The 27,175-nt window shown below is 49.7% G+C and overlaps 1 protein-coding gene and 1 pseudogene across 1 annotated transcript in view; both read left to right on the forward strand.

Moving 5' to 3' along the window:
- Positions 1-27,175, forward strand: part of MYO1G (myosin IG) — a 61,756-nt gene that overhangs the window by 2,777 nt on the left and 31,804 nt on the right. The window contains exons 2-18 of the mRNA XM_066626905.1: positions 1,874-2,082; positions 4,217-4,310; positions 6,269-6,434; positions 6,813-6,866; positions 7,938-8,033; positions 11,322-11,438; positions 12,253-12,459; positions 14,303-14,448; positions 15,514-15,628; positions 15,843-16,013; positions 16,738-16,808; positions 17,351-17,425; positions 18,185-18,317; positions 19,857-20,023; positions 21,460-21,667; positions 22,408-22,631; positions 23,708-23,852. Of these exons, the coding sequence (XP_066483002.1) occupies positions 1,874-2,082; positions 4,217-4,310; positions 6,269-6,434; positions 6,813-6,866; positions 7,938-8,033; positions 11,322-11,438; positions 12,253-12,459; positions 14,303-14,448; positions 15,514-15,628; positions 15,843-16,013; positions 16,738-16,808; positions 17,351-17,425; positions 18,185-18,317; positions 19,857-20,023; positions 21,460-21,667; positions 22,408-22,631; positions 23,708-23,852 (2,398 nt within the window). The remainder of the gene's footprint in view (positions 1-1,873; positions 2,083-4,216; positions 4,311-6,268; positions 6,435-6,812; positions 6,867-7,937; positions 8,034-11,321; positions 11,439-12,252; positions 12,460-14,302; positions 14,449-15,513; positions 15,629-15,842; positions 16,014-16,737; positions 16,809-17,350; positions 17,426-18,184; positions 18,318-19,856; positions 20,024-21,459; positions 21,668-22,407; positions 22,632-23,707; positions 23,853-27,175) is intronic.
- On the forward strand, positions 2,467-2,581 carry LOC136655047 (5S ribosomal RNA; annotated as a pseudogene).

A 27,175-nucleotide genomic window follows, 5' to 3' on the forward strand; every position in this document is an offset into this window, starting at 1 on the left:
GCAGCAAGAGGTTCCAAAGGCAGGCCTTTCGCCTTCATTTCCTGTGTATGCAAATGCATGGAGACTGAAGGTGTCTCTGTTTGCTTTGCTTTCTTTACAAAGATGCAGGCTGGGCAAACTGCAGTCCATGCTTGTGGCTAATGTTGACTCAGTGTGCAGCAGCAGTGAAGAAGGCAAGTTCCATATTGGGAATCACCAAAACAGAAGAACAGCGCATAGAAACACAGGGAAAACCCTGCTGGCTCCAGCCAAAGTCTTATGTAGACCCACATTCTGACTCCCACAGTGACTCACTAGAAAGCCGCAGTGGCCTGCACAGGAATAAAGCAATATTTATTTACCCAGCATGTAATTAATATTTGGAACTCATTACCATAGGATGCTGTGAGGTCAACTGGCCTGGATGCCTGTAAAAGGGAAAGGGACAGATTGGTGGAGGAAAAATCCGCCACAGATTACCAGCCATGATAATGATATGTGGTCTCTGAGTTTCAGAATTAGCCAGGCACGAGAGAATGGCTTCCGGTGGACCACTGTGAGAGACAAGAGGCTGGGGATTGGACCAGGTGGCCCTGGGCCTGATCCAGCAGAACTCTTACATTCTTAGGAAGCCCACAAGCGGGAGAAAGAGGCACCTGCCTCTCCTGCAATTGCTCACCTATGATGAATACTGCAGCTGAGCCCAGGCTTCATCCAGAGGCATTTTGGCCAGCAACCGCTGAGAACAGCCTGTCCTTTATGAGCCCCTTTAAGGCCATCTAAGCTGATGACCATCACCCCATCTTGGTACTGCAGACCATACAGAGTAAGGGTGCGCTGGGTAAAGGACCTCTTCTTGTCCACCCCAAACCTCCTGCCAGTCCATTTCAATTAATGATCTGGCCTGCCTCTAGTCTTGAGAGAGGGGGAGAAAAGCTTCTCTGTCTCCACTCTCTCCACATTTTACATAATTTTATAGAACTCAGTCATACCTCCCCCCCCCCACAAGCAAGCTAAAAAAGCTCCAGACTCTGTTGCCTTTCCTCAAAGGGAGGACTACTCCAGCCCCTGCAATCATGTCAGTTGTCCTCCTCTGTACCTTTTTCAGCTCCACAATATCTTTCTTGTGGTGTGGCAGTCAGAACTGGACACAAGATTCCAAATGTGGCTGCATAACAGATTTTGTAGGGGCAATATAACCATGTGATCAGGTGGAGAAAGCCTTCAGAAGCTCATGGGACCTTCTTTGTTTGGTCATCATGAATGTGTTCATAAATGGCCGAATAAGGGGCTCTGGGTGGTTTGCAGTTTCAGATGGTGGTTTACAGTTCGATAGACATGATGCAACAGGACAAAGAGATGAGGAGAGGGGGAAAAAAACAGCAGTTTCTGGGAGCTGGTGGTTGGGCCCAGGGGCTGTCTGTGCAAGCGACCCAATCCATGTGTGAGTGATGTGCAGCTGCCATGCAGAGCCCTACAGTGAGATCTGTGGCGAGGGAAAAGTAAAACTGCACATCACCCTCTCAGAGGGTGAAGCTTGTATCATGAAAGGTCAATGGCCCCAGAAGTGTAGCCAGGGGGTGGCACAGTAAGTATGGCAGGGGCACAATGTGCCCTGTAAGCAGCCCTTTCCCCCACCGTTGGAGCCATTTGGGCAGCGATGGCAACGTGCAGCCTGTCAGGAATAATCAAGTGGTGGCCCAGGGTCAGCTAAATCACAGACCTACAAGTTTTTCTAAGTTTTTTTTTTCCCATTCTGGAGCCTGGCTGCTGACAAAGGGGTCCATTTGTATCAAAATGCACGTCCTTTCCCTTGGATTAGCCCCCCAAGCACGAAAGCTGGCTCTTCTCCAGCCACATCCATTCTGACTGTGGCTCATTTGGTTTTCCTGAGGTTTGAGAAAGGACGGATCTATACATACATAGGAGAGGTGGTGGTCTCCATGAACCCCTACAAGCAGACAGATCTCTACGGAAAGGAGGTGATTGAACATTATCGGGGCCGAGAGTTGTACGAGAGACCACCCCATCTCTACGCGGTGGCTGACGCAGCCTACAAGGCCATGAAGCGCCGGGCCAAAGACACCTGCATTGTCATCTCAGGTACGGGCAGTTACACCATTTCGTTCATGCTTGACTTGCTCTGACATCCTCCTGCCTCTGACAGCATCACTGGGCACAATTTGTCCTGAGCCTGGTGTAAAGAGGGCTTATCAAAAATAATGTTTTCCCAACACCCCCTCCCATGGCACCTAAACTTTCACTCTGCCACCGAGATGCTTGTTTCTTAGCTGCAGCACTCAGCCAAGTTTTGCAACTTACTTCAATTACTTGGTCTTCCAAAAGTATGAATAAAGAGGACTACAAACAGGACATAACTGAGCTTTATAATTACAGCTACATTAGCACAGGTCCTAACATGGCAAATTAGCCTTTAATAACCCTCTTTGAAAAAACACTAGCCAGGCATAAACAACCAACAATAACTTTTACAAGCTACCCTGCACATGCCCAGTCTCGTCTGATCTTGGAAGCTAAGCAGGGTCAGGCCTGGTTAGTACTTGGATGGGAGACCGCCTGGGAATACTGGGTGCTGTAGGCCTATACCATAGTCTTTCAAGACTGAAGGTTGCCAACCAGTCCCCTTAATTACCAGGGACTCAGCTTTAACTATTCACCAAGGTAGCCAACTAAACATCAAGAAAGGATTCTTTCTGTACTCATGAGAAACCCACTAAATTGATTTTATTGAATATACTGAAATTGGGGTTACATCTCATTTAAAAGATTGCGATAGACATTAAGAGGGGAAACCCCCTCAGAGACTTGATACAGACAACTAAAATAATAAACCTGAAAACTCCTAAATTACACTGAACCTTATCACTTGCAGGCATAAGTTGAAAAAACATAACAGAGCATGGCCTTCACCTGCCCTCCAAAGTTTGCAGAGATTCCCCATCTATGATGAGCGGCCAAGGCAGGGAGGATGACCTCCCAAACGCCAACATAAACTCAGCTCCTAAATTCCTCTTTATACACCAAGGATCCAATTAAAAGACCAGCCCCTTGTCTCCTGAATGGTGTAATCCTACAGATCACTTTTTGGTTCATTAAATGGTACCTGCACAGCTGCAGTAAGTTTCTAATAATTAAGTATAACATTCACAGCTGCAATAAGTTTCTAATAGTGTAATGTCCTTGGTACCATAACTCTGCTAGTACTTCCTCTGCATTCCCTTAACCAGAAAGAACACTGATAAGGGCAAAGTGCTTTTTATTTTCACAGGTCAAAATGATTTCCTACTTGCTCATGCCTAACATTACTGCCTTCTAGCAAATGAATACCACTTACAAAATAAAGTCAGACTTGGGCCTAGTCCGGCTTGTTCTTTACACCTGGCCAGGTCAAAAACTAGAAGGCTTCTTACAAGCCCAGCTGACCATAAAATATTACGTGAAGCAACAATCCGGGTTTTAATTATTCGTGTCATGTTTATCCCGTCTTTTCCTGAGAGGCTTGGCACTCTCCCTCCCTCCACCATTGTATCTCCACAATCCACTCTGGGAGGCAGGCCCACGGTAACCCAGTGATCATTGTGGCCAAGTGGGACTTGAGTCCAGGTCTCCCCGCTCCGAATCCAACACTCCAGCCATTGCACCACACTGTGTCTGGTAAGAGAGGCCTCTGAACAAGTGCAGGGTGCAGTTTTTGAACTGCCACTGCCTGCTAACCTGCTCACATCTGGCGTTATGGGATGGGGCTGCTGGACGGTGTACACAAGCTCAGGTCCTTCACTCCTCATGTAGAGTTCAACCCTCTGGGCCTGCCAAGTGCTCCCACTGAACCCCTGAAACCACATGGCTCCCTTTCCCCCTCAAACCTGACTTAGCCTAACCTCCTGGGCTACTTACAAGGAGGGGGTAGAATGAATAGCATTGTTCCTGCAAGAAGGTCTGTGAGTAGGGGTGAGATCTCTGAATGTGAGAGTTCTGCCCCTCTCCACCTGGAAGAAGGTCTGCATTGTCAGGGCTCAGGAATGACCAGTCTGTGGCCTGGGTCCCTGCCAGAGGCATGATGGCACCTGCATCCTCCACCACTGTGAGTGCTGTCACCTCTACTTCCCTGCATAGGGGAAGCTGCTCATCATTGGGACTTGGAATGACAGTACTGTTCTTAGGAGGAAAGCCTGCCTCATGCGTGTTTCCGTTGCCATTGGGTTGACCTGCTTTTCAGGGGAAAGTGGTGCTGGGAAGACCGAAGCCAGCAAATATATCATGCAGTACATCGCAGCCATCACAAATCCAACGCAGAGAGCAGAGGTGGAAAGGTAAGTCGCTGGAGAGGGAACTTTTCCAAAAGGTGAGGCTAGTTCGTGGAGGGCAGATCTTTCCACTACAATCAGGAGGGGTGGCTCGTCCACATGCGGAAACAACATACCCCTGAGCACAGAACGTCCTTTTCCGTCTGCTTCAGAGGGTCTCCAAGGTATTTGGCTGACCTCTGTTGGAGAGAGAGAGCTGAACGAGACGAACCCACCATGGTCCTTTCCAGCAGCCAGACTCCTCCTAGACGCTTGTGGCTCATCTCCTGGCTGTTTCAGCGGCTCCTGGGAAGGAGTGAACAAGAGAGCCTGGTTCCTTTCATGGAACCCTGCAGTCTTGTTCACCCGCTTGGTTGATGGCTTGATATTGCTCTCTGGGGCCTTGAACTTGCAGTTACTCTGCTGCTGTATTTGGGGGTTTCTGGGCTGCATTATTCCTGCTTCTATGAGTGGGGTGGTGAAGGAGGCGCCTGCTGCTGCTTGGTGGGCTTTGCTCTCATTGTAGTCTTTGATGGTGTTTGTTGTTAACTCATGGTTTCGGCCCCACTCCTCCCCCCTCATGAATTGCGAGCAGCTGAAAGGTGGGATCAAGTTTTGAAATAACATGGTGAGTCTCACAGCTGCATGCCAAGGCCTGCCTGATCTCAGTTGCTGCCCACCCAGGACTGGCCTCTCAGTGTAAAATGAGGACCAGGCAACTTTTGTACAGAAGTGGAAAGAGCCCAGTCTCTCAATTTGGGGTGTGTTTCTGTAGACTTGATCCAAGGCTGCGTGTTTGAGGGGCACACATTAAACTAGATGCCCAAAATGTACAGCAGTGAGGGATAGATCCTAAAGAAATGGATACATAAATTCTCTATGTTTTCGGACTCTTCAAGACTGAAATTACTGTTAAGTACTCTTTGTAAAGAGTGTGTTGTGGATGTAGCCAAATTCTGTTTCTATCTGGTTTTAAACTCTGGTTTTAAGATTTTAGATAAATAGGTGTATGGTTGATGTGCTAATCAACGTAATAAACTTGACTTGACATTAAACTAGAAGAAGGGGTGGAGCTGACTATTGTGGCCTGTGAGCTACCCCTGGGACCTCATAGTTCTGGTCTGAAGGTGTCACTTTCCCATGTCTGAATTGTACTAATATGTGTTGGTGCTCATGGAGAAGACCTGGGCTGCATTCCCACTACAGCAGTGGTTCCCAACCTTTAGGAGCCCATGGACCATTGAGGCAAAAATTGGAGCCATCATGGACCACACGCAACCTCACCAACCCCCTGCACACAAAAAATACAATTCTCAGCGAGATGCTGGAAGTGATCAAAGACGATCTTTCTTTCTTGATACCTCACGGACCACTTCTCAGGGTCTCGTGGACCACTGTGGTCTGTAGACTACAGGTTGGGAACCAGTGCACTCCAGCTTCAATTCATTTTCAATGCACTTCTCTTCCACCACTGCATTCTTGGGGGACTGTAGTTCATTAAGGATTCTGGGAGCTGTTAGAGCTGCTCTAAAACTCTTCTCCAAAATGCATGGGAGAAATAGAAGTGCACTGAAAGTAGATTAAAGCTGTAGTGGAAACTCAGCCCTGGATAGGCAGAGATTTAGGTACCCAAACTTATTTTGTTAGCAATTTGTTTTGTACTGTATAGTTTTCTTATGTCCTGGGCCCTCTGAAAAGCCAGGCGCCCGGGATTTTGCCCCCTGCCCCCCTTGGGTTTGCTCCCAGGGGCTCTAAGTGGCAAAAATGTGCCCCCTCCCTTATATCCCCACAATAGCCCTGTGAGGTAGGTTAGGCCAAGAGACAAGATCTGGCCTAAGGTCACCTCACCCAGTACATGTTGTGGCTGGGGGTGGGATTTGCTTCCAGGCCCCCCCTTTCAGTCAGAACCCAGCAGTCCAGCCACAACTTCCTCTGACTCCCCATGTGATGCCCCATTCTCCTCCTGGCCCCATGTCTCTCCTCAGGGTCAAGAATGTCCTGCTGAAGTCCAACTGTGTCCTGGAGGCCTTTGGCAATGCCAAGACCAGTCGCAATGACAACTCCAGTCGCTTTGGGAAGTACATGGACATCAACTTCGACTTCAAAGGGGACCCCACTGGGGGCCACATCAACAACTACCTCCTGGAGAAGGTCTGGGCTTGGGGGCACATGTGTGTGTGGCAGGGTGACAGAGTCCCACAGGTGGAGAGGTGAACGAAAGGGCCCAGGGTCCTGGACAAGAAACAGACAAGATTCCAAAGTTGCCAGAGATGTGACCAGAGAGGAGTTGGTGGTTCAGTCCTGGCATGTGAGCCACAGTAGGGGGTGGTCTCAGGTAGCAGCTGGGAGAGTGCTGGTGGGGCTGGCAGGGTTCTTACTGCCTCTTCAGGTCACCAGATTTTTCTTGCTTTGGCTGACTGCAGGCTCCCTCCCTGCTCCTTGTTGGGCAGCCTGGTGTTCTGCTGTCTGGTTGCAGCCTGTTGGAAGAGAGTCACTCCAGCAGCCATTCTGTGTTCTGTTCCCTTGCAGTCTCGCATCCTCAAACAGCAGCCGGGCGAGAGAAACTTCCATGCCTTCTATCAGGTGAGGCAGCAGGCAGGAGGGGACCCGGCGCTGCTTTCCCCTCTCGGTGGTCTCCTTTCCCCTGCCCCTCTGCTTGGGATTGGCCAGGTGTGCATTCACTCTGGAGCTGTTTGAAAGGTTCTCACAGAACTGGCCAAACCAATGAGAAGTCCTTTTCCTGCCTATTCTCTCTCATTCATGTGCCTGCTGCACATCCCATCTTCAGCCTTCTCCAGCAGCTGCATGTGCAGCCTGTCATCTCAAGCAGATTCTTCCCACCCCTGATACACCAGGAGCATCTCAAACAGCAGAGTCCCTCCTGTGATACTTCTTCTGTGCTCCTTGGAGAGCTTCATCTGAGAGCTCTTCATGGCATGGGCCGAGTTCTCACTGAGGCAGTTAACCGTTGTTGGGCTGTATACCACTGCAGAGAGACTGGAGGTTGGGACATGACAGATAGAATGCTTCCTCATGGGGGAGGAACCTCATACTTGGAGAACTAGCAAGTCAGGGGAGAAGGCCAGGCTATTGACTGACTTGCTAGTTTTCCATGTGCAGGTATTATTATTACAGTTTTTTTTTTAAATGGAAGAGCATCTTTATGTGAGCAATTGCAATCAGAGCATCAATCTGAGCAATTGGTAAAGCTCAGGCATAAGTTTAAAACCTCAGACCAAGCAATGCCTAAATTGGAGGTGCTGAGGAACCTGGCTGTGCATTTTTCAGCCATCACGAAGTCAAAACACTTGCTAATTAAAGAGAAATTATGATTTGAATCCTCTCAGATTTGGCACCTTGGACTATATTACTTGATTTCCAGTGTGAACACACCGGTCCTCTTGCTTGCCATCCCACCATGCCCACTTGTATTTCACACTTCCTTCCGAAGGCACTGCTTCTCACAGTGTCTGTTGTGCTGGCCTGAGTTCAAAAGTGGTATAAACCATATGGAGAGGCAGGGCACAAGCCTAATCAGATCTGCTCAGAAGTAACTCCTATTTTGTTCAATGGGGCTTACTCTCAGGAAAGTGTGGTTAGGATTGCAGCTGCACTTTCTTACAGTTGCTCCTCGGGGCTGTTTGTTTCTTACAGCTGCTCCTTGGGGCCTCGGATGAGTTACTGGCCTCTCTCCACCTCAGCAGAGATCCCACAACCTACAGGTTTACCCAAGAAGGCTCCATCGACAATGTGAGTTTAATGTGGATTAGAAGTGCACCTTTTCAATGTTCCTGACCTTCTCCAAGTTCTCCTGGGCCAGCCCAATTAAGTTACAAGTAGCTCATGGAAGTCAGAGACTTTATCATAGCTGGACATTTCACAGGACTGGTTCTGAAAGAACATGCTCCCCCCCCTGCATTTGCACTTTCATTCACAACTGTGGTTTGCTGTTTCCATTTCATCCATCAGCATGCAGTGAATACAAGACCAAAATCAGACCATCTAGCCCAACGTTTCTCTGGAGCTCCCTAAGACCCCCTCAGGGGCTCCACGAGCACACCACAAGTGGCTGCCGTCTCCCCCCCCCCGCCCAGTTTGCTCATCTGCCCCTTCTGTCCCCCTCCCCCCCGCTCATGACTCTCCTTCCTCATTCCCCTCTTGTTCTGGCTCTTCACCAGTATTCAGTGTTGAGCTTGGAGCTGTGCCACTCTGCACATCCACTGGTTCCCAAGATTCTGTGCAAATGCTGGTGGGGCTCCCCGAGACTCCTTTCTAGAGTGTAAAGGGTTCTAGACACAGGAACATTTTAGAACTGCTGATCTAGTCCAGTAACCTGTCCTCAGTAGCAACCAGCCTGATACCTGTAGGAAATTTCCAAGCAGGGCATGAAGGTGGAAGGATCATAGAATGTTAGAATTGGAAGAGCTCTTGGGAGTCATCTAGTCCAACCCTCTGCCCAATGTAGGTGACTGTAGCATCCCTGACAAGTGGCCACCCAGCTCTGCTTGCAAGCCTCCCATGAGGTTTGCTGCCTCTGGAATTCCCACGAGGTTTGCTGCTGCCAGTGAATTCCAACACTTACAGCTAGGGCTTCTTCCTCCTGTCCAGCCTCAATCCCCTGTAGTTTCAACCCTTTGGTTCTAGTCAATACTTTAAGAAGTACTTGTTGGTAAAACTTTCTAGAATGCAAGGAAATATTTTTATTTTAGAATCCAGGGATTGTGGATTTGGGGAGATTCAATCAATATCTTGTGTGCTTCTGAGGTTGTAATTCTCAGAACCGCCACTGTGTGACACTGTCACTTCCTTGCCTGCTGAATGTTTAGCATTCCCTGCTGATTTCAGGGCAATAAATGCCCTTTTCCCGTGGGGGCTGGGGATAAGAATAGGCCCTCAGTTTGGCTGCACTTGTCGTAAGAGGCGACTAAACAGCCACCGGGTAGATGGGGCTCGTCAGCCTGGGAAGGCAGCTCATCTGAGAGAAGGAAAACTCTGATCCCAAATCTCCACTGCCTTGTGGCTACATCCAGTTATGGGAAAGGCTTCAGGAGTCAACCTCGAGGCAAAATCCGGAGCCGGAGTCCCTGAGGCAGTTCATGGCTGAACACAGTCACGTTCTGGCAACTCCTGCGACGCCACTGGAACCAACTGTATTGGCCTCTGCCTTTCCATTGGGCCATTTCAGCGACGTGGAGAGGGGGGATTTGCTGCATGGGAAACAGCCTATCCTCCATACCTACTTTACCCAGGCTTCGCACACTGGAGAGGACACTCTGTTCCAGAACCACCATTCAGAGCGTGACACCATAGTCTTCTGAGACTGAAGGATGCCAACTCAAATGCCCTTGAAAAGTGCCATGCAGAAAGTGCAGAAAGTGCCATGCAAGGCAGCTGTATTGCTTTTCACCTTGATGGTGAAGTCCCTTGGTGAAGGCAAAGACTGTTCGTGTGATGCCAGCCCAACTTGATCTGCAGGGCTGGCCTTAGGAGCTGTGGGGCCCAGTTCGAAAGATTTTTGCAGGGCCCCAGGGTCACAGCCAAGATCTGTAGAATCTTAGAGATATAATAAAATTTATCATAGACCGGAGTTTCTCAACCAGTGGTACTTGAGATGGTGCCTTGTGGTATTTGCAGGACTGCTGGACACCTGCTGCCCGGCAGCAAGACCAGGAATGTGACGCAACAAACAACAGTAGGAAGCTCAGATCAGTGAGCAGAGCTCCAAAGCATGCTTTTCCGCTCTCAAAAAAGCCCTCCTGTCCCCCTGAGCCTCTTATTAGTATTTGTCGTGTTGCATCTGGCCTCCTAGCCCAGAAGTAACCGGTGATCATGTCATTGCCAGTTACTGCTGGTGGTACTTTGAATAGGTGGACAATATGAAGTGGTACAGTGGAGGACAAACCTTGAGAAATACTGTTATAGATGTTATAGCTCTAGGAAAGCAATCAAAATATGCACTTAAAAGTGCATGTGAGTGAATAAAATTGCACACAAGACCAGAGTAGATGGCCCTAGCATGGGGGGCCCCCTTAGGTATGGGGCCCAATCTGGAGAAATTGGTCCAAGTGGCTTAGAGCCGGTCCTGTTGATCCACATGACTGTAGGAGCAACTGGAGTGAAGAGCAAATGCTTTGCATTGTAGTGTGGGAGAAGTTGACTTAGAAGGTGCAGCTTGTCAGCTGCAGAGATGAGCAGATCAGCACTGGCAGGTGTGTGGAGTTGGGAGCTCAGTCCTTTCTTGCCTTGGCCCCTCCTGTTGGCAAGAGATCAAGAGCTGTTTGGAAAATCATTCACTGCTGTAAACTCAGTGGGCTGAACTGGTTGCCAGTGCAGGTCTCCAGGGGGACGGAGAGTCTCGCTGCTCTAGAAGACAGCTTTATTTCCACAAACAGTAGAGGGAAATGGAGATTTGGGGCGAAATCCTGTGGCAGCTGGTGAGGAAGACAGCCATGCTGGTGCCCTTCTGGGGGGGGGGGGAGTCATCTGACTAGCTGCCCCTGTAGCTGCAGCACTTCCTGTTATGCCAGTTCCACCTCTTTTTTCCAAGATGTTTGCACTATTCTGGCAACATTATTATTTCCATCAATATTTGTATACCACTTTCCGACAGAAAGTAGTTCCCATGGCAGCGGACATCACTAAATCAATCTATCAATCAATGGACATTGCTGGAACTGCTTCACTCCAGCAGCTTCCCCTATGGTCTTGTGTGGGCACAATTGGTTTTTATGGAGCAGGCAGACTGCTGAATACACCTGTGGACGGTGGCATAGCTGGAGGGGGGCGGCACCCATTCTGTACAGCTCCATTTTGTTCCCCTTACTGGGAATGGCTTCGAAGGGAGGGGACACTTCCCCGCCCCGTTGACACTTCCCACAGACTGGCCCTCCAGCTATGCCACCGCCTATGGATGGGTCTTGATTCACAGCCGCAGGCAGAGGTATCCTTTCGCACCGCACTAACGTGGGTCTCTTTTTTTCTCTGCCCCCCATTCTTGTTTCGACATTCTCCTTCTCCAATCTCTCCTGCCCCCTCTAGTCCTTGGGCAGTGATAAAGTCAACTTCCAGGCTGTCACCGATGCCATGACTGTGATTGGGTTCAGTCTAGAAGAGAGGGACTCCATCTACAAGATCCTGGCGGCCATCTTGCACCTGGTAAATGCAGCAGTAGTCTGTGGGCACAGCTGGGTTGGGTCCTTCTCCCAGCAACAAAGGATCGAGAAGAGCAGTGAGGAATCCCAGCACAGAAAGACAAGGGTGCCTTGCATTGCAGCTGTATTTTTTGACACATCATTTTTTTCAAGGGAAACCTCCAAATATTGCAAGTGTTTCCTAAAACATGGAGATCAGCTGTTTATGAATCCTTCTGAGCCTGCTGGAGTTCGCTGCAATTCAAGGCGTGTGTATTTCCTTCACAAAAAGTTGGGAACAAAGGGCAATCCCTGCAACTATTTTCTTTCTGTGCTGGATCCTCCCTGTTTCCATCCTTCCTGGGCACACAGTGGGTGGTCCAGGCTGATGGGTGTCCCAGCTTGGCAGAGAAGATGCTCTTTGCTAAGTCTGCGGGGCCAGGAGGGGCTTGGCTGGCCCTATGGAATGGCTTCTTCAGGCTGAGTTGCTCAACCTGACCAATTGGTTGCTCCAGGATTCCTGGGACCAGCCGTGTCCTTCGGGATATGACTCTCTACATGACGTTGATTGTGTTTGGGGGTTCCGCCCCTCCATGTCCCCCAGTTCATGGTGTCGGACCTTATATTCAGCCTGACTTGACGTGTTTTGGCCTCTGGCCCCTTCCAGCTTTGGTTTGCTGCTCTGAACTTGGCCTTGGCTGCCCAGGGCTGTGTGCTCCCGTCTGGCCCTTCCACTGGCCACTGGCAGGCCCGAACCCTCAGGGGCCCAGCACAGTCCATCATTTGGCTTCTTGGTGCTCATGCCTGATGGCTGCTTTGCATCTCCCTGGCTTTCTCAGGGCAATGTCCGCTTTGTCACCATGGGGGAGACGATGGAGATAGAGAACACCGAGTTGGTCTCCTGCCTTGCTGAACTGACTGCGACAGAGCCACAGAGTCTCCTGAACACCCTCCTATACCGCACAGTAGCCACGGGGGGTGGCGAGGTCATCCAGAAGGACCACAGCACTGATGAGGCCAACTACGCCAGAGATGCCTGTGCCAAGGTGAAGTTGGGGATGAGTTGGGGAAGGGCATGTTGGGCCCTTGTCTGCCATGTTGGACATCCTGGCCTCCCAGGCAGAACATGAGCACGATGTCTTTATTTATTTATTTATTTATTTATTTATTTATTTATTTGTATTCCGCCTTTTTGCCCCATGGGCACACAAGGCGGCCTACAACAATTAAAATACAAAAATAACAATTAAAAACAATAATTAAAACAGTTACATATAATTAAAAAGTCTAAAACAAGCCCCGTGGATCCTAATATAAAAGAGAAAGAAGGGAAAGAAAGCCAGCCAGCCAGCCTGTCAACATTTAAAAGCTTTTTGAAATAAAAAGGTCTTCAGTCCACGCCGAAATGTTAACAACGAGGGAGCAGTTCTTAATTCTAAGGGAAGGGTATTCCAAAGTTCGGGGGCCACCACCGAGAAGGCCCTCTTCCTGGCCGCTGCCCCTCTCACATCTCTTGGTGGCGGCACAGTCAAAAGGGCCCCCCCAGCTGATCTAAGAGCACGGGCAGGATTATAAGGAAGGAGGCGGTCCCTCAAATACCCCAGCCCTGAGCCGTAAAGGGCTTTAAAAGTCAAAACTAGCACCTTGAATTGGGCCCGGAACAGAACCAGCAGCCAGAACCGGCAACCATCATGTCAGATGGTGGGGGGAGGGGAGGACTTAGGCTGTTCTGTAAAACTGATATCTTTTTGCCAGTTGAAAACCTTTTCTAGAAAGCTTGGAAATCACAAGGGCTTTTATCTGCCAGAGACTTGGGGTGATAGTCTTTGCTACAAGAAATAAGGGAGTGTAGTTCAGTTCAATCTCATAGTGAGAGATATTCTTTAATAAGAACATAAGAACATAAGAACAGCCCCACTGGATCAGGCCATAGGCCCATCTAGTCCAGCTTCCTGTATCTCACAGCGGCCCACCAAATGCCCCAGGGAGCACACCAGATAACAAGAGACCTCATCCTGGTGCTCTCCCCTACATCTGGCATTCTGACTTAACCCATTCCTAAAATCAGGAGGTTGCTCATACACATCATGGCTTGTACCCCATAATGGATTTTTCCTCCAGAAACTCGTCCAATCCCCTTTTAAAGGCGTCTAGGCTAGACGCCAGCACCACATCCTGTGGCAAGGAGTTCCACAGACCGACCACGCGCTGAGTAAAGAAATATTTTCTTTTGTCTGTCCTAACCCGCCCAACATTCAATTTTAGTGGATGTCCCCTGGTTCTGGTTTTATGTGAGAGTGTAAAGAGCATCTCCCTATCCACTCTGTCCATCCCCTGCATAATTTTGTATGTCTCAATCATGTCCCCCCTCAAGCGTCTCTTTTCTAGGCTGAAGAGGCCCAAACGCCGTAGCCTTTCCTCATAAGGAAGGTGCCCCAGCCCCGTAATCATCTTAGTCGCTTAATCTTAGTCGCTTAATCATTATACCTTAATGATAAGGTATCCCGCATTGCAAGCTGCAACGGTCCCCTGTCTTTCTGCTTGTCTGGCTACTACAAGGTTCTGCAAATGCGTGACTTGTTCAAAAGCAATAGTTAATGGGGATATGATGGGTGTGGTTTAATTTCATAAAGAAATTAATTTCTTAATTGCAATTTCGTAATTCTCCTGTGGACCTTGAAGCCTAAACATCAATGTTCCCTTAGCATCCAGCTGCCGATCCGAGGCTTCCTGCCCCTCTGAGATATCGGAGAAGCTAACCCAAAGTCAGTCAATTGCATATTTCCGTGTATGAAACAGAAATGGCTTTTGGGCTTGCGAGTTCTGTTGAGGACCTGTGGTGTTCAGGTGTGAGAATGCCATTGCCCATCCAGGTGTCTCTACCCTCAGGCCATCTACGAGCGGCTGTTCTGCTGGATTGTGGCACATATCAACAAAGTCATTGAGGTGAAGAACTACGATGCTCGGATCCATGGCAAGAACACTGTGATTGGCGTCCTGGACATCTACGGCTTTGAGATCTTTGACAACAATAGGTAGACATTATGCTCCTGGTGAGACCGGTTATGGCAGGGCTGGACGGACTGTTGACTTGGGGGGAGGGCGGTGGCATCTGGAATTCTTGCAAAGAGTGCGGACCCTCAGCCTCCTCAGGATCTCAGAGCACAGATCAATGCTATCCTGACTTATTCAGAGATCCTGAGTATCTGCTCTCTTGCTTTTGTAGATTTAGATCTATCCCTGGGAAGTGGGAATCCTCATAGAAAGGAAAGTAAGAAGCAAGGGAGTGGCAATAAATCTCTTGTTGTCTTGCGTGCTCCCTGATGGGCCGCTGTGGGATGCAGGAAGCTGGACTGGGTGGGCCTTTGTCCTGATCCAGTGCAGGGCTCTTCTGATGTTCTTATGAAAAAGCTAACTCCAAAGGCTAAAGTCAGCCCACCTGGAGGTCCGTGGAATACTGAAGGTGGGATGTCTCTCCTTCTCTGCACTTCCTGAAATGTTTTTGCAGGGGGCAAAACCAAGTAGGAAGTTGTGATAGGAAAGAAAAATCAGCATCTTGAACTGTCAGCATGAATAAGTGTTGTCAATAATGTAGTGAAAACAGATGCAAAATTTGGACATGTCCAAGGGAAAAGATTTCTAGCCCTGCCTTCCCCTTGCCCCCCAGGGTGCTTCCTTCCGCTGGCAGTCCAGAATCCTGCTCAGGTTGCCGTCTAAAGGGGGAGGAGGAGGAAACTGCTCTCATTGGCCACCGGCCAGAGTCATATAATGGAACCCCCTTGTTCAGGGGCGGTATGGCACTGAAGACCAGGTGCCTTTGGCCTGTGCACTCCCTGCCACTTTCTTGCCTTCTTCATCTTCATGTTGCAGAATTCACCAATCTTTGTCCAAATGGATATTATAAATGAGCAAATGGTGCCAAAATGGCATATATTCTTCTGAGTGCACAAGTGTAGTGACTGTAGTTCTGATTACATTTTGAGGGACGCCGAATACCTCTGGCTCTTCTGAGTCAGTTCTGGGGGGGGGGGCAAGTGTTCCTCTTGCCATGTGGGATACAGGCTGGATCCTGACTCTTTGTGTGTGCCACACCTTTTCAGCTTTGAGCAATTCTGCATTAATTATTGCAATGAGAAGCTCCAGCAGCTGTTCATTGAGCTGATCCTACAGCAGGAACAGGCGGAGTACCAGCGCGAGGGCATCGAGTGGCAACACGTGAGTTGCCCTGGCAAGAGGCTAGGGGGAGAGAGACAGGTGGGAGTGGGGAGGGAGGCCATATGGAGCCAAGATCTGTGCTTCCAGGCCCCTTCCCCAGGTGTGTACAGGTGGAAGGGGTCTCGTCATGTTTGGGGGTGGCCTTTCCCCATCCCCCAAAATCCCCAGGTGGAAGCTCCTAAATACAGCCTGGGGGTTTCTTTGCTCTTGGCAGATTGAATACTTCGACAACCAAATCATCGTAGACCTGGTGGAAGAGCCACACAAGGGCATCATTGCCATCCTGGACGAGGCCTGCCTGACAGCGGGGAGGGTCACCGACGCCCTCTTCCTGGAGTCCATGAATGGCCGGCTTGGCAGACACCCTCATTTTTCCAGCAGGAAGGTGAGAAGCAGAATGCAGCCAGCGGCTAGTTTCTTCAGCAGCAGCAAAGGAAAGGATTCTCGGCCTTGCCCATCCCTCCCTATGGGATGCTATGCCCTTTGGGAGGGGAGGAGGTGAACGAGTCCCTTAGTCTTCATCATGAGTAATTTTTAAGTGACAGGACAAGCAACAGGGTGCTGTGTAATATGAAGACATAAATATGATTCAGAAAACTTGGCCTTCCCCATTGTCCCCACAACTTTTTGTTTGCTGAACAACTTGTGATCAAAATAAATAGCTGGGATGAAGGAAGGAGGAAAAGGGAGGAGGGAAGATGATGGAGGAAGGAGATGCTACACTAAAGTGCCTCTGTGAATTAGAAATGCTATGTGACAATAGCTATAGGTTGGGGTCCTTCTTAACAAGGACAGGAGCAATGAATTCCAAAGATCAGGTGCTGCCAAAAGAACTGGATGGAGGTGTGAAGCAGCAGGTATAATCTTTGGTCTCTTGGTTACTTGTCCAAGTCAGTTCAGCACTTGCTGGATCAGTTGCTGTAGGGAAGAGCACATGCCTGCTTGCCTAGGAGAGAGGGAGCTCCATGAACGCTGAGGCACTGGCTTCCAAGGTCTGCAGCTCTGCTGGTGTCAGAAGTGGCCTTCTTCACCATGAGGACGAGGGAGGGGGGCACCGAAAACTGCAGCGCCTTCACTTCAGAGCTGCACTTCTGTTTGTGTGTTCCCAGCTCAACCCCACTGACAAGACTATGGAGTTTGGCCAGGATTTCCGGATCAAGCATTATGCAGGAGATGTCACGTAGGTTTGCGCCCACTTGGCAGGCAATGGTGGCTGTGGGGGGTGCGTGGAAACTGCTTTGGCATTCAGGTCAAGGAATCACTGCCTAACCCCCCCCCCTTGGGTAGCAAAGCCAGCCTGATTTTACCTTTTAGAAACACAAACACAGACCCTGATGGGTTCTAAACTCGTAAGGATGTGGTGTGCGTGATCCTGGGATTGTCATAAATGCACCAGAGTGACTGCACGGAATCTCTGCTCTACTTTTCATTACAAGTCAGCCCAAGCCGTGCCAGACAGCACTTCTCAGAGGCTCTTGGGTTCCTGCTTTGGCAAGTCTCCAGGGCACGGGCAGCCTCTCCTTCTGGGGCAGCCACCCCCTGTCTGCATGCCATCCGTGGGTAGGGGTCAGAGGTGGCGCTGTTCTTGAGAATGCCTGCGGGTGAGCCAAGAGCCTGCACCTGGATGTCTGGCAGCTGGCTCAGGCCTGTCAGAGGGTTGTGAGCAAACCGCCCTTGTGTCTCTTGGGAAGAGTTGAGACCCAGGCTGGGTCTTTGTTTCAGGTATTCGGTGGAGGGATTCATAGACAAGAACAAGGACACCCTCTTCCAGGACTTCAAGCGGCTAATGTATAACAGGTACCCAGCCAAGCACACAGCCCCAAGATGATGATGATGATGATGATGATGATAACAACAGATATTTATATACCGCCTTTCTTGGTCTTTATTCAAGACTTTATTCAAGGTGGTTTACATAGGCAGGCTTTATCTAAATCCCTATTTTAAATAGGGATTTTTACAATTTCAAAGAAGGTTCTTTCTTTCAAGAACGACTACATTCAAGGTGTTTCATTCCGATCTGGCTTCACATTCTGGCCTCCATCCTCCCACGCTCAGAGCAGATGGAATTGCTCGGCTTCAGCTTGTCAGCTGCTCCAAGGTCGCACGGTGCCGGTGACCTCGAACTGGCGACCTTGTGGATGTTATCTTCAGGCAGACGGAGGCTCTACCCTCTAGACCAGACCTCCTGCCCATAGTGTGCCCCAATGGCCTCTGCATCTGTGGTGCTCATGCCAAGTCTTGTCCCAGCCTCTTGTCTGTACCACACAGATCACTGTGCAGAGTCAGAAGAACCAGCACCATCCTCAAACCTCCCTTGTTGCCTGCTCCAAGCCTTCTGGAGACCTGTCCATCTAGTCTACATTCAGTCATCTTGTAATTGGGGCAACATGGGTGTTGGGAAAGCCAGAGACTGACCAAGGGGAGGAATGCCTAGTGGTTAGCACTGAACACACCCTTTCCTGTTCTTCACTGCTTTCCTGGGGTGGGTTGGGGTGGGACTGGCTGTCTTCCTTCTTTGAGGTCCCTCATTCCCTTTCTGTGGTCTTTTCCCAGCACAGACCCTGTCCTGCAGGAAATGTGGCCTGAAGGCAAGCAGAGTATCACTGAAGTAACCAAGCGACCCCTGACAGCGGCTACCCTCTTCAAGAATTCCATCGTGGCCCTGGTGGAGAACTTGGCCTCCAAGGTAATGGTCCCTTCCTTAGTCCCCTCCACAAAGCCCTTGTGGGCAATCTTGGCCACCACTGCCCAGCAACCTTCTGGGGCGGATTTTGCTCTGAGTGTGTGCCAAGTCCATTAAATCCACTAAAATTAATGTATAATCCACTAAAATTAAGTGTTGGGAGAGTTAGGACAGACAAATGAAAATATTTCTTTACCCAGCATGTAATTAGTCTGTGGAACTACTTGCCACAGGAAGTGGTGATGGTATCCTGCCTAGGTGCCTTTAAGAGGGGATTGGACAAATTTCTGGAGGAAAAGTCCATCGTGGGTTACAGGTCATGATAGGTATGTACAAGCTCCTGATTTTAGAAGTTGGCTACCTCAGAATGCTAGATACAGGGGAGGGCGCCAGGATGCAAGTTGTGTCTTGTTGTCTTGTGTGCTCCCTCAAGCATGTGGTGGGCCACTGTGAGAAACAGGAAGCTGGGCTAGATGGGCCTATGGCCTGATCCAGCGGGGCTCTTCTTATGTTCTTACGTTAAGTCACCATCTCTTGGTCTCAGGTGGAACAAAGCTGGCGTGGAGGTTTGGGGATCTGGGCTAGAGGAAACAGGAGTCAGCCACCATGCAAGAGACACAGGACTCTGGCTGGCAGGTCTAGCAAGCCTCTAGAGTAGCTTATACATTTGATCACCACCTTTTTCCAGGCAGACCTCCTGCAACAGCAGCCTGACAGGCAGAAAACTTGCCCCTTCGCCTGTTACCCATCTCAATGTTGTGTGAAGTTTTGCCAATTTAATTTCCACCTGCAGTGATTAATAATAATACCAGTACTTAGTGTTTATGTAATACTTGGAGTGCACTTTACATAATCCTTACAACAACCTGAAGGAGAGTCAGAATTGTTATCCTCATATTGCAGATGAGGAAGAGTGCTGGGAGAGAGTGGTCTCGGAGTATGTGCAGGGTACTTGGTGGTGGTGGGGAGTTTGCTGGGCATAGTGTAATTGTAGCCCCCAAAGCCTGTAGTTTCTCACAGCATTAAGACGGAGGTGGTGCAGGAGGAATTGTGCAGGAATCCTGAGGCTTATCCAGTACCATACAGGGTATCTGTTTGCATTGGGGCTTCTGGGATGAAGGTATTGGCTCTTCCCTCTTTGGACATCCTCAGTTCCATTCCTGTTGCTAACTGAAAGCCCTGGTCAGACAGAGAAGAGAAGCCAAAGAGCAAGTCTTTATTTTAGTGCAGCTGCATATTAATTGAAGGTGATGCGCTCGGAAGAGGGACATTGGCAGTCCCACTGGGCACATTCCCTGAGGACTGAATGGCAGTTGACCCTTCAGAGTCCAGTGCCACCTTCAGGTAAGAAGTGGTCCTCCCCCCCCCCCTTTCAAGATCCTCTTTGTTGGACAGCCAGGCGTGGTGATCTCCAGAGCAGCCAAAACAGAAAGAGCAAACTCCAAGCAGTGCAGTGCCTCTTGTCCACTGGTCATGGCTTGCGTGGCCTGACCTGGGTGGACTGAGGCCCTGCTTCCCCCTGCCTTCTTCCTTGCCTGACAGGAGCCCTACTACGTCCGCTGCATCAAACCCAATGACCGGAAGTCTCCTCTGTCCTTTGATGTGGAGCGCTGCCGCCACCAGGTGTCATACTTGGGCCTCCTGGAGAACGTGCGCGTCCGACGAGCTGGCTTCGCCTGCAGGCAGCCTTACGATCGCTTTCTGCTCCGGTAGGCTGTGCCAGTCCTCCTGCACTGCAAGTCGAGCTTCCAAATCAAGGCGCAGCCTTGTGCTGTCCTGCCCAGAGACCTGCCGGTTTGGGGAGAGTCCAGGTTCACTCCTTCGCTTGCAAGGAGCCACTCGCTGAGCTGAGATGCAGAGTCATTCATTCATGTTCGGCATTTATACCCTGCTTTTTATCTGAGTAATCCAGGTGGCTAAAAGAGCCAGATGTAGCCACAAATACACCGGTAAAATGACATTGACACCACATCAACAAAATGGTTTAGAAGCAGGAATCAAAGAAGAGTGATGGTTAGAGCATAGAACTTCAAAGTAATGTCTGGAAGATGACTTGGATGGTCTTTGCTGCCTGCTGACAGGCCAGCCTCTCTTGGGGTTTATCTGGAGAAGATAATGCTAGAGGTACCCTGACCCTGTGTCCCTTAGGGCTTGGAAGGTGAAAGCCAGCACCTTAAATTGCATCAGCAAGCAAGTAGTTAACTTTTGACTAAGAGGGTCACACTAAAGCCATATGTGGGGTAGCAGCCCCTCCTGCACCCTTCAAAAACTGGAGGAAGTTCTTCCCATTCTCTCCCATCCCCTACCTTGCACTTAGCACAGCACGACAAGCCCAGGCAAACCCAGCTGCATAACAAGTAACAGGGGTGGCCTGATGCAGGAATATTCTTAGGGGTACTCATGAAGCTTCATGGCATGTGCTAGAAGGGGTATGCCCCAGTCCTTTGTACCTGATCTGGACATGCCGTAGAATGAGAATACAGGACCTTTTCTGCAGTGGCACCGGTACTCTGAGACTGCCTTCCACTGGAAGTTCAGGCTGCCCTGTCCCTCCGGTCTTCTAATGGTTGGTGAAAACATGCCTGCTTGTCACACCTTGGCTTTGCCATAGTTTTCCTTTCTCTTTTAAAAATCAGTTTTGTATTTGTTCTGATGTATGCTTTTTGGGGGCGGGGGCATGACACTGAAATGCAACTTAAAAATCCCGACACAGCAGAGTGAATTGAGGCCTTAAGCTGCCCATTTGGGTGCCACATGTTTGCACGCACCCCTGTGTGACAAACTCTCTGCTAGTCGAAAAGTAGTACAGCAGAGTGGGTTGGGGTAAACCTCCGACCTAGCTTTTCATTTGCAGGGTTTGGGACTTGTGGGAGGGCCTACATAAATGGTATTTCTCCCATCTCACCTGCTCTCAGGATTCTCTCACCTCATTCTGCCGTCTGCCCAGCTGAGGCCCGTGTGGTGAGGAATGCCAAGGCACTGTGATGGAATTGCCCTCATGCTTGACCTGAGAGTTGCATTCCAGCATCACAGTGTTCGGAGGGGAGCTGGCCTGAGCCTCTTGGGTTGTGCAGGAGCTGAGGCCAGCCCCTCCCTGCCTCAGCCTCAGGCCAGACCAACCAAGGATGCCTTCCGCTCTGCCCAGGTATAAGATGACCTGTGAGTATACGTGGCCCAACCACCTCATGGCCACGGACCGTGAAGCCACTCAGGCCCTGATGGAGCAGCACAACTTCCAGAATGACGTTGCCTACGGACACACCAAGATCTTCATCCGCACACCCCAGACGCTCTTCTGCCTGGAACAGGAGCGGGCCCAGTTGATCCCCATCATTGTGCTGCTATTGCAGAAGGTACCCGTCACTGATGCATCCATGCATGCACACAAAGCCTGTGGCTGTGGGTGGAAAGGGGTGGGGAGTGGGGCTGGGGTGAGAGAGCCAAGGACTCTGGGAAGGGGAAACAGGGCTGCTGCGGCCACTGAGGACACAGGTTCAGCCCAGCCAAACCAGCCCTCCTTCCCTCCAGCCGTGTCCTGGAATGGGAGCAGGCCCAGGTAGAGAGCTGGGTTGCACATGTCAGTGGATGACAGTGTTGAGAAGCTTTGCCTCCTGCTGCCGTTTGTTCCTGTTGTGGTCAGCGACTATCCTTGTGGCATGGCCTTGGAGACAGCCACCTGTGTGGATATGATGCCCTGTCCCACCTGGGATGAGAATGGCCATCTTTTCTCAGTTGTGGGGCTCCCTGCTGGACCTGGCCTTGGCCTGTGGCATCCTGACCACTCTGAGACACTTGGAGGTCTTTTGTTTGCCCGTCAGGCCCATCTGCCCAGGTGTGGGTCTCCTCCCCGTGCCCTGGACTGTGCTGATCTGTGGAGAATGGATGGGGAGCATGTGTGGGGGGGTAGGTCAAGGGTCCTTTCCACATTTTGACTTTATGATTCCCTACTAGGGGCCTTTGCCCCAGGTCAGAAGCACCCAGACTCTCTCCACTGGCACCAGGTGTGTGTGTGTGTGTGTGTAGGTGGGGACGGACGACTGGCAGACTCTGCTAACAAGGGAAGTCTGCTAACTTCTCTCTTTGTCTGCCCCAGGCCTGGAGGGGAGCTCTGGCCCGCAAGCGCTGCCGGTGTCTGCGGGCCGTATACACCATCATGAGTTACTACAAACGCTACAAGGTGAAGTCCTACTTGCTGGAGTTGGTGAACCGCTTCCAGGCAGTGCGCAGCATGGTGGACTACGGCAAGAGTGTGGAATGGCCAGAGCCACCGGCTGTGTTGGCACAGTTCCAAGAGAACAGCAAGCTCATCTTCTGCAGGTAACGGCAGCATGTGAACTGGGTTGGGCAGCAGGTGACCATCAGCCCATCCTAAGCCTGGAAGTGCCTCCCCTTGATGCTGCCTGATGTAGCTGCAGTAGACAGGTGCTGGTAGCAAAGTGGCTCTTCTAGGTGTGGTCACCTATCCGAGAGGCTTGCTTGGCGGCCCTTGAATTCTGAGGACTTGACAGGCCTGCAGTTCTCCAGGGACAGATGGAAAATGCAGGTTCCAGGCTCTGCCACGTATTCATGAGGTGGCCATGGGCAAGTCCACTGTCTCTCAGCCGCTGAAAACAGGAGCAGTAATGACTTCTCTGCAGGAGTGTTGTGAGGGTATATGCAAGAAGAAGGAGGTTGTGAACTGTACGCCAAAAGCACACAACCAGCTGAGCAAGAGCAGAAATTGGCCTGAATTTGGCATCCTCAGAATCACAGCTTTCAATTATTTTAAAATGTGGGGTTCTATTAATTTGTATCCTACTTTTCATTCAAACTCAAATTAGTTTACAAACAAACCATAAAAACAAAGTTTACAACAAAGCAGTGTCATAAAACCAGAAAAATGCAGCAGGCGGCACAATCTTGCACCAGCATCTTGAACACACAGGCACAGAGAGACACAAAGCAAAGGGCTCTGTGGCAGGAGCAGCTCTGACTGTGATTTTAAGAAGCAGTGTGTGAAGGAGCTGTTTGGAATCTCGGAGAAAACCCTTCTCTGGATCTCTGCTGACTGAAGACCAGACAGCAGGGCCTCAGTGGCCAGGGTGTAGGTGGTCCTGAGGAGTCTGGCTTGGGCCCAGCTCACAAACGGCCACTCACTTGGATCGGGTGCAGAAGCACATTGGCAGCCGCTAGACCTGAAGCAGGCTCCGTGTGCCATGGTCCTCGTGGAGGGGTCTGCACCCTTTGGAACTTCTGCACTGTTGTCAAAGACAGTCGTCCCTGTCCCGTCCCGTCCCGTCCCCCGCCAGGCCTCAGGGTGGTGCTTCGGAAACATACGGGCCCCTTTTGAGGTCTTTCTAGGTCCAACTGGCCAGGCAGGCTCTCTCAGCTCCCCTTGGGCCCTCCCTCCGCAGGTGGCGAGCCAGGCAGATTGTGAAGAACATCCCTCCTTCTGAAATGGAGCAGATTCAAGCCAAGGTGTCTGCCCTGGACGTTCTGCAGGGGTTGCGGAAAGACTGGGGCTGCAGCCGGAACTGGGGCCGGAACTACTTGCTGTCGGTAAGCCTTCGGTAGTGGCTGTCAGCCAGATAGCAGAACAGAACCGGCATGCCCGGGGCAGTTTGCTACGGTGCCTCATTGCCCGGTGGTGGTGATGGGGAACTGGGGGGGGGAAGGAAGGACCTTTGTTTTCATGCCCTGCTTGTGGGCTTCCCAGATCCTTTGGGTTGGCCACTTTGGAAAGCAGGATGCTGGCCGTGCCTTCTGTTGACCAGCTGGGCCACTGGTCTGACCCAGCAGGGTTCTCCCTCTGTTCTTATGGTAATTCTGCAGCTTCCTGTATCAGGCACAGCTCCTGGACAGCTGTGGGCAAGCTGCAGGTAGCCTGCAGGTCTGCTCGCTGCTCCAGGAAGCAAGCCATTGTAGAGGCTGGGCAGTGTCCCCAGGCTCCTGTGGGCCTGCTAGGCCAGGGGCATGTCTTGGTTGGCATCTCTACAGTTCTCTCCATGGCTCAGTGCTGGCTGGTGGCACACAGGCTCAGGGCCCATCAGTCAGGACACTGCCACAAAGGCCAGCTACAGGCTTCAGTCCTAACAGGGCCGGGACAGGGTCCTGGGAGTTATGCGGGCACGCAGGGGCAGCAAGACGGGTCAGAGAGGACTGCTGAGGAGAAGTGGTGGGTCTGATAAATTAAATTAAATAATTAATAAATGATTAATAAATGATAAATTTATGTGATTTATATAAATGATTAATGATTAATAAATAATAAATTAAATTAAATTAATGATAATAAATGATAAATTAAATCATTGATAAAGATCAATAAGTCACCAGGCCCTGATGGCATCCACCCAAGAGTTATTAAGGAATTGAAGAATGAAGTTGCTGATCTCTTGACTAAGATATGCAACTTGTCCCTCAAAATGGCCACGGTGCCAGAAGATTGGAGGATAGCAAATGTCACGCCTATCTTTAAAAAGGGAAAGAGGGGGGACCCGGGAAACTATAGGCCAGTCAGCCTAACATCCATACCGGGTAAGATGGTGGAATGCCTCATCAAAGATAGGAACTCAAAACACATAGACGAACAGGCCTTGCTGAGGGAGAGTCAGCATGGCTTCTGTAAGGGTAAGTCTTGCCTCACGAACCTTATAGAATTCTTTGAAAAGGTCAACAGGCATGTGGATGCGGGAGAACCCGTGGACATTATATATCTGGACTTTCAGAAGGCCTTAGGGTCCCTCACCAAAAGCTACTGAAAAAACTCCACAGTCAGGGAATTAGAGGACAGGTCCTCTCGTGGACTGAGAACTGGTTGAAGACCAGGAAACAGAGAGTGGGTTTCAATGGGCAATTTTCACAGTGGAGAGAGGTGAAAAGCGGTGTGCCCCAAGGATCTGCAAATGCCGCAAAAGAGCAGAGGGAGGATGCAGCACTTTGAATATCTCAACTTTTCTTTTCCATCTATTCTGTTGCCTGCATTTCCTGTAACCGGCTGTCCCTCTGCGCTTCTCAGAGCAGCCTGACATGCAGAAATGGAAATAGGTGAAGCTTCACACCCCCAATAATTTGGTCCCTATGCTAGGGAAGGCTTCACCCACTACATTCCTGTGAGTCAGGCGAGCACTGAAAGCACTGGAATTAGCCTCTCAACTGCAGGAGGTGCAGCTGTTTTCCCATCACAATGTTCTAGTGGAGAGAGAAGTGGTACCAGCTAAAATTCTCCCTTCAGCACATACCTGAAAGAGATGGAAGGGATGTACCACAATCCTGTAGTCATTATGGGCTGACTAAAGCAGCTATTTCCATACCCATTCCTTTCCACTGCTGGGTTCTTGTTTCCATAGGAATGGCAGAGTTGGGGTTTTGGTTGTTGCCTTCTTTTTGTGTCAAGCCCCCTTCTTTCTCCTCCCCTCCTCTTTCCTGGTTCTTTCCTTCCTTCAGTACACTCTTCCCCACACCATGCATCCTAGTCCTTTCTCCCCCCCCCCCCCCTTGTCTGTGTTCATTCCAAGTTTGGAAGAGGTTTCTATTCTGGCATTTTGCTTGCTGGGGTGAGGTCTTGCAAGCTAAGGAGGGGCCACGGCATGGATGGAAGACATCCTGAATAGATGAAAAAGAAAAGTTGAGCTATTCAAAGTGCTGCATCTTGACACTGTAGGGCACTTTGCCACAGCTGCTACTCGCCTGTCGATGCAAACAGCTACAGGTGAGACCTGCAAACCAAGCTCAGCAGCAGGCAAAACAATATGGAGTCTAACCAAACACAGCACAGGTGTAACAAGAGCTGGAGGTCAGCCATCACAGGCTCAAAACAGACCTACTCTGTATTGGGTTGTAGATTTATTTTCCAGCCATTTTCCTCCCACAGTTTTTTAAAGCATTATACAGCAATAACACCATCAAATGACTGATCAAACATTAAAATATAGATCAATTACAAACAGCATGATCTCCATTGGTTTCTAAAAGTTTCCTAAAGGAAAGAGGCCAGAAGTAGCTCCCAAAAGTGGGAGTCCCAGAATCTGAGCAGTACTATTCAGTTCTCATTCTTCAAAACGGAAACATTTTTAATGCATGAAATTAAAAATGTATTCAAAATAGCACATCATCAGACCAGCAGCACAAAAAGAAAAACAGAACAACAACAAAAAAGCTCTGCAGAGCTAAATTAAAATAAACAAATAAATAAAGAGATTCCAGGCAAACAACCCTAGCTAGGATTTTATTTCTTTTATTTGGGTCTGTGGCTTTATATTTTTCAATTTGTGCTGTCTGTCCTATGACATATTATTCTGATTGTTTTTTTTAAAGTTCTGATTGTCCACTGCTTTGTGGCTCAAAAGCAGCACTTAGAGTTTTAATATAATTGAGTAAGGGCCTGATTCTATCCAACTTTCCAGCAACAATGTAGCTGCAGTGCAGCCCAGAGGTAAGGAAACAAATGTTCCCTTACCTCGAGGAGCCCTTTGTGACTGTCTCCCCACCACATGATGCAGCACATGCCTCATGGCACTGGAAAATTGGATAGGATTGGGCCCTAAATGGGGGAACTTGATGCTAACAGTTGATAAAATTAGGAGTCGTGTGGAGAGAGTGAATTCAGGGACATGTATTTACATCTCATGGAGTACATAAAGCAGTGAACAACTGAACAGAAACACATGAAAGCCCTTTGCATAAAACACTTATAAAAACAATATAAATCAGATTGTAAAAATAGCAGGAATATGTTGTTGCCGTCCCCACCCCAGAGAAACAATCAAACATTCATTAACAGCTTTCCAGCATGCCTCATCTAGTTTCCTTCAAATCCTGGGGGAAAATAGCTGTTTTTACTGAAGCCAGGAGGTGTCACTGCTGAGCAAGAATGACCGCGG

This window comes from Tiliqua scincoides, chromosome 5, assembly GCF_035046505.1.
Source record: "Tiliqua scincoides isolate rTilSci1 chromosome 5, rTilSci1.hap2, whole genome shotgun sequence".
Lineage (NCBI taxonomy): Eukaryota > Metazoa > Chordata > Lepidosauria > Squamata > Scincidae > Tiliqua > Tiliqua scincoides.